General features: G+C 44.6%; 1 protein-coding gene across 1 annotated transcript in view; it reads left to right on the top strand.

The window, feature by feature from the left end:
- Positions 1 to 7,618, top strand: part of Iqca1 (IQ motif containing with AAA domain 1) — a 119,232-nt gene that overhangs the window by 44,101 nt on the left and 67,513 nt on the right. Inside the window, exon 7 of the mRNA XM_021165896.2 lies at positions 4,600 to 4,684. Coding sequence (XP_021021555.1) covers positions 4,600 to 4,684 — 85 coding nt within the window. The remainder of the gene's footprint in view (positions 1 to 4,599; positions 4,685 to 7,618) is intronic.

The following is a 7,618-nucleotide window of genomic DNA, read 5'->3' as shown; positions in this document are numbered from 1 at the left end:
AAGGAAGGAAGGAAGGAAGGAAGGAAGGAAGGAAGGAAGGAAGGAAGGAAGGAAGGAGGGGAGGAAGGAAGGAGGGGAGGAGGGAAAAGGGGAGGAGGGAGGAGGAGAGGAGGGAAAAGGGGAGGAGGGAGGAGGGGGAGGAGGGGAGGAGTAAAGGAAGGATGGAAGACTGAAGGGAGAAAGAACCCAAAAAGAGTGGCTTCTGAGGTCAAGCCCAAAGAGCAAACTAAGCCCTCAGGAACAGAAGTGTTTCTGAAGGAGGTGACAGGGAGGTGGTGGCTCCCTGGGGTACCTGGCTGTTGGAGCAAGTGAAGACACAAGTACCCATCACTGAAAGGTCCCCACACTCAGCGCTTTATTCCCAAGCACAGCCAAGCATTCCAGGTCCCGGCCTATGGACTCCCAGTTCCATGAGTAGTATGGCTACGTGTGTCCAGGTGTCCAGGAGAAGGCAGCTTCTACCAACCATAGGGTCCAGGACTGTGGGAGAGAGGGTACTATGGGGAATGGGAGCCAGAGGCACAGGATTCCCCAAGACACAGACTTCGTTTTCCACTGTTAATCAAAAGCGTCTTGGGTCTGACACTGTATAATTTGGGGTCCTGACACTGTATAATTTGGGGTCTTCAGTTCCTTCTGGGAGGCTCCAGGAGGGCATCACCTGCAGTCACAGCTGTCAAGCTCCAGCTGTTTAATGCCAAAATTACCATGGGAACCTAAATAACATCCGCCGTTCCCTCTTGCTATCAGCACCTCTACCCTGCGGCTCTCACGCCCACTAGAGCTGACCCTAACATGCTCAGGGGCACACAGGACCTAAATTACAAGAAGTAAAGTACAATCAGATGAATATATTTAAATATTATTTTACAAAAAAATACTGTGGGGTTTAATGTTAACTGTTACTGTGAAAATTGATATATTCTACAATTAAGAGGTAACATGCAAAATGGGATCGTGTGCATTTGGGTGTTTTGTTTTGTTTTGTTTTGTTTTGTTTTAAGTAAGTCGCAAGGCTGGAGAGATGGCTCAGCTGTTAAAGTTAAAAGCATGTATTTCTTTTCCAAAGGACCTGAGTTCAATTCCCAGCACCAACCTCCTGCAACTCCAGCTACTGGAGATCTAACACCTCTGGCTTCCCAGGCACCCACACATAGCATACACTCCCACAGACACACATATATATGTGCAATGAACACCAATATGCAGAGGCACTAAATCTGCTGTGAGCCTTAAAACAAACAAAACAAAACAAAACAAAATCTAGGTTTGACAATACAAGGAGCGAGTCAGCTAATGAAGACACCATCAGAAGTCTTGTGAGTGGGCATGGTTAGGCAGGCTGTTGCAGTCTCCACACCAGATGTAACTGTTCTGTGGCAGGGATTGAGAAGTGAGTCTGGGGACCCTCACCCTGTGCCTGAGAGTGCTCCCAGGGCACAGGCTTCCCAGTGTCAGTGAGTGATGACATTGGCACTGGTGAGCTTAGCTTCCATAGAGATCTGTTACTTTTCTTGCAGCTTCTACCATTGTGACAAAGACCAGATAAAAGCAACTTACCAAAAAAAAAAGGGCTTCTTTTGACTCACAGTTGAGGGAGCAATCGGAGGTGGCAGGGAAGTAATGGAGGGAGGAGTGTGAGGCAGCTGGACACAATGCATCCGAGGCTGGGAAGCCAAAAGGATGTATGTTGCTCAAAGACTCCCTCCTTCCTCCCTTTCTCCCTCTCCTCCCCTGCCTCCCATTCTCTTTCTCTCTCTCCTTTATTTTTTAAGATTATAACTATATATTTCCCCTTTCCTTTCCTCCCTCATGCCCTCCCATATACTCTCCTTGCTCTCTTTTAAATCCATGACCTCAGTTTTCATTAATTGGTGGTGGTGGCGGCGGTGGTGGCAGCGGCAGAGGCATTGGTGGTGGTAGTGGTAGGGTGTGTGTATGTTTGTGTGTGTGTGGCTTTCCTGTGTCTGAGTGTCTGTGTCTGTGTGCACAGACAAGCAAGGTCTTACCATCTAGGCAAGGCTGGCCTAGAACTCAGAGACCTACCCTCCTCTGACTCCCAGGTGGTGCCGTTACTTTTTCCCTTTTTATCCAGTCCGGTATAACAGCCCATGGGATGGTGCTGACGATATTTAGAGTAGCTCCCCACTTCAGTTACGCTAGCCTAGGAACCCTCAAAGACAACCCAGAGTTTTGTCTCTTAGGAGGTTCTAGATTCTGTCAAATTGACATCCAAAGTGACCGTCTCACCATAGGCTGAAATGCCTTGAAGAACCAAGTGAACTACTATCTAAATGAGCAAGGCATGCCATTCCCAGAACCCCCAGAGAGGCCTACCAGACCAGTGCTTCAGTGACAGAGGGGACGTTAGTACCAGACCAGTGCTTCAGTGGCAGAGGGGACGTTAGTTCATTCATTAACATGGTTGATTGCTTATCACAAGCAGTCACAGGACACTTCAGTCATTCCGCTGCAGGGCACAGTCACAGCAGGATGTTCAAAGCTTCCTTGATGCCTGTCAGCACATTCCTTCCTTTCACACTTACAGGTGTGTGTGAGGCCAGACTTCCTTCCTGAGCTCTTAGCTAGCACCACATATTGCAACACAGCGGAGCATGGAAACAGAGCAGAGCATCCAGCAAGCTTTCCTTAAACCCGACTCCAATAGACTTGAAAAGATTATGACATTGGATACTGTATTTATTGTTCATAAAATTATACACACACACACATATATATTATATACATATATAATATACATGTGGCAACATACAGTTGGTTGACTCCTGTTTGTTTATTTTTCCTTTTAAGTTTTAGTCCTTTGGGGACTTGGTACAATACATTTTGATCAATCCCACCTCCTTCCTGACTCTTCCCAGGCCCATGACCCTTTTCCTACCCACCTAACTTTGTTTTCTCCTTTTTCTTCTACTCCTCAAGACCATTCATGCTGCCGGTACATTCTTGCCTCGCAGAAGGCGCTGTCTCCTTGTATCCACTGTGTCAGGTTCTTAAGGAGTGTGATGTAAATGTCCCACTTAGGGCTGAGAAATCTGCAGGCTCTTATTCTCTTTACTTTGAGCAGTTATTGGTCTCTATGTCAATCATTGCCCTCGGCAAGGTTCCTGTTGCCATGGTGAAACAACACAAAGGCAAGCTGGGAAGAAAGAGTTCAGATGCCCTATGCTTCCCATCATAGTCTATCACTGAAGGAAGTCAGGACAGGAACTCAAGTGGAACCAGCACCTGGAGGCAGGAGCAGACACAGAGGCCCTGGGAAGGTGCTTGCTCATCATGGCCTGGTCAGCATTTTTATATATAACCCAGGTTTGGCCCTTGTTCATCAATAGCTAATTAAGAAAAATGCCCTACAGGCCTGCCCACAGCCTGATCTTCTGGAGGCATTCTCTCAGTGAGTGTTCCCATCTCTCAGATGACTAACTGGTGTCAAGTTGACTGAAAACTAGCCAGCACCAGCACCATCTTCTTCAAATAGAAGCTTCTCTGATAAAAGTTGAGAGATGCACTAATCTAATCTAAGTCATTAGGAGTTGGACTTCACTTAGCAGAATTATAGCAGTACATTCTTTCCTAGGGCCTATCTAGCCTGGTAGGTTACCCCCATGACATTTGTGCCGCTATTGCAGACAAAGGTGTGTCTTAATAGGCCTGCGGTTATTGTAGCTCAGAGCGTTCAGAACTGGATAAAATTGGTGATAACAATTATTTTTAAGTGGACTAGAAAGTACATATTTTAGAATTCTCTGAGTTTTGATGTCTAATAGGGTAAATATCAGTAGTGTGGCCTGCATAAACAGAAATCCTTAGGGGCCTTCAAAAATTGTTAAGTGTATAGAATATCTTGAGGCAAGAGTTTGAGAAGTAGTTAAATATGACCACGTCTTCCAAGACTTGGGCTCTCCACTTCTGGGAAAGAAAGGCTCTTAATTCATCGGCTATTTTCCCTACACATGGAGTAAGTGTGACACTATGTCAAAGTCAGTTTCTCTTTTAAATAATGACCACACAGCTCCTTTGGTAATTCTCCACACCAAATTCTGCAGCCTGCTTTCTTTGTAGAGAAATTACGTGGCTACAGAAAGAAACCTTTGTTGGACCCTATCAAACATGGGGCCCCAAACTTCCTAAAAACCAAACACATATGTGAGTGTTTCGGACACTTGCTGGACATACCGTTTGTACGACTCCACCCTTCTGTTTAGCTTCAAAGTCCTGTGTTTACCTTAAGTTTTAAACAGGAAGAAATGATTTGTGTTTCTGTCTTTGTTGAAACTAAACCACAAAGCATCTTGATATTAAAGGGGGGGAGTTGGAGGCAGAGGAAGAAAAATACAGTCTATCTAAGAGACAGAGACAGAGATGTCCACCTCAGACTAACGTGTCCCCAGAGGCGGGAAACCTCAGGCTGCTTGTCACCAATCCTCTGCAGCTCAGAGATGCTGTCCAGCCTTGGGGACAGGAAGCCTCACCCCCAAGATCCATCACTTAATTGATGTAAACTCACATGTGTTGGCAAGCAGGGCTTTACCAAAAGACTCCTCTTGCTTCTGTCTCTACTCACACTGTTTCTCTCTGCAGGAATTTGACGGGCACATTCCCAGACTACCCCAATGAGGAAGACGGAGGCTCAGCTCTCATCTTTTCCAATAAGACCCCAGAACAGGTAAAGAACTGTGTGAGGAGTAAAAAGCAATCATACCACAGGGATCTTTCCTTAGACTTGAACGTGAACGATCCCACAGTGTGCTGCATCTCCACCATTTTCTTAGGGTTGCTCATGCCCCAGGGTGAAGATCTTTTCACATGCTCTTTCTGATTTGTTTCACAATCAATTCATTCCTTCCCCTGTCCAGTCTTTGAAAAAGCTGTAGTAACATATACTTAGAACATCATGTCTGTCCCCAAGCAGTCTGAGTTCTGGTTCCTGGTACCTCTCCATTTCTCCTCCCTGCCCAACATCAGGCTGCTGACTCCAGCTGTTCACTCCCCCAGCTGCTCCCTCTTGTCTTCCCGTATCTCAGGCTGCCCCCTCCTGTCCCCCCACAACTCAAACTGCTCTCCCTAGCTCTAAGGTGACTTCTCTCAGATCTCTTAGTATAATAGCCTTGGCAACTCTAGCAAATACGGTAGAATTTTAAAACAGACATTTATAAATGCTTTAAGTGACATTTTATTATTTCACATTACGAGTTATCTTCCTAGAAGATGCTGCAATCTCGGAGTGAAATCACACTGACAGACACACAGTTGTCCGGCATTACATGGATAAACCTTTACTGAGGAGGCAGAAGAAGCCTTAGTTAAACCAAGAGATTGATGGATCAGTTCCCTGAAGACTCAATAAAATAGAATTATACTTCATCCATTAATCCCAACCCTTAATGCAATTTTGGTTAAAACCCAAATAATTTTTGTATTGACAAACATATTTTTTTATGGAAGAATACATGGAAATCTCTGAAGAGGTCTAGTAAAAGAATCCATAATGGTGGTAACACCACAGAATTACAGAAAGAATAGGCAGAGGGCAGCAGCAACAGCAGCACATTTACTCACTAAGAAAATGCCCAGTGCCAGCTGCTATGCAAAACACATGCAAACCAAATATGCTATGTAAAACACATGCAAATTAATCCCAGGAAGATCAGGCGACTTGGGCAAACTCACAGTTAATAAACTATGGTTCCTAAATTCATTCATTGGTTCACAGAGGCCAACATGAGAATAATGTGTTCAGGAGCCAATTCAGACACAAACTAGAAGTCAGCCATCCCCATAGCTTCTTTCAAAGAAGGGAGAATGACCAGCAGGTAATGGGACAGCCAAGTCTGTTCACTGCTTGACAGAATCCAGTAGATCCTTTCCTACAAAATAAATTCCTTTTACATTGAAATTTTACATGTAAAAATATTAGACCACAAATCGACAGAAGAAATTGCTAGGATATTTAATAATCAAAACGGTGAGTGATGATTTTAGAAGCATGTCACCACAGGCAGAAGTCATAAAGAAAAAAGACTAGGATAATTGTCTACATAAAACTCAAGCAGTTAAAAAGAAACCACCATAAGTGACGTAAGAGTTGTGAAAAGCTAAGGAAACTTTTGTGGTGTCTCTGATGAACAGTGCGTTCATATTTAAAGGGTCCTGAGGAAATAATGAATCTCCTGAAGCTTTCAGTAGAAAAGACATCAGAAATACAAACAGAACATTTTTAGAGAAAAAAGTTTCCAACATAAAACAGTTCTGCTGTGTCTCTTTATTCACACAACAAATAAAAATATAAAAAATTTTAAGTTAGAAAACCAACTTGGTGTACATATAGGAAAATGTCACACTCTCAAACACTATGGTTGGGAGAATTCATTAGCATGGCATTTTTTTAAAGGGTCATGGACCTAGCTGACATGCAGAATTTCAGTGTGGATGCTCTTTGCCTGAGGGACACCATTTGAAGAATTTATACTAAAGAAAATAACAAGGCAGGTTGCTGAAAGCTAGAAATGGCAGGCTCTTTCACACAGGACCAGATGGTAAGGACCTTAGGCTGGGCATGGATACACTCCGCCATAGCTGTTAAACACTACCATGATGGGGAGGAAGGCAAGCCACAGTTGTATACACATGATAAGGCTGTGTGGCTCTGACCAGACTGCCATCCTCATTACCCCTGCCATAGTTTGGTCATGTCTGTCTTGTTTAAAACAACCCCTTATATAAACCAAAGTGTGTGTGTGTGTGTGTGTGTGTGTGTGTGTGTGTGTGTGTGTGTGTTGAAATAGTCTCTGTAGCCCAGACTAGCTGCAAAGTTATTATGTATCAAAGATAACCTTGACTTTTAGATCTTCCTGACTCAACCCCCTAAGTACTGGGATAAAAGGCATGTACCACCACATGCATGTATGTCGTGTTAAAGATGGAACCCAGGACCTGGGCTTCCAGCAAGCTAGACAAACACTCTTCCAGCTGGGTGATATCCCCAGTCCTCTAGTGTTTGGGAGGGGAGGGTAGTGAGTAGTTGTCGTTTTGTTCTTTTAAGATTTATGTTTATGAATGTTTTGCCTGCATATGTATAAGTACACCTCAATGTGTGCCTGGTACCTGTGGAGGTTCAAAGAGGGCATTGGATCTTCTGGAACTGAAGTTGTTGGTGTTTGTGAGCCACCATGTGAGTGCTAGGAACTGAACCCCAGTCTCAAAACTAACCAGTGCTCCTAACTGCTGAGCCATCTCTTCAGCTCCCAGCCCAAATGCTAGTGTTCTTATGAGAAGCTGAGTCCCTGGAACACCATGCAATGGAGTACACACTCTTACAGTCAGGGTCAGAGACCTCACACCAGCCCTAAGCCAGAGTCCCCACTATGTGCCCAGTGACCTGCAGGGTCAGCTGCAGGGTTCCTCTTTAACCTGGCATATCCATACCATCAGAGGCCAGCATCTTTTGCATCTCTTCAGAGCACACTCTGCCCTACCCCAGAATACTGTATGCATGTAATACCAGCACTGTTACTTGGCAGCTCAACAGGCCCTGCCTTGAGGGACCATCACTCTCTCTCTCTCTCTCTCTCTCTCTCTCTCTCTCTCTCTCTCTCTCTCT

This window comes from Mus caroli, chromosome 1 (assembly GCF_900094665.2).
Source record: "Mus caroli chromosome 1, CAROLI_EIJ_v1.1, whole genome shotgun sequence".
Lineage (NCBI taxonomy): Eukaryota > Metazoa > Chordata > Mammalia > Rodentia > Muridae > Mus > Mus caroli.
This window is presented reverse-complemented; position numbering and strand designations above follow the sequence as displayed.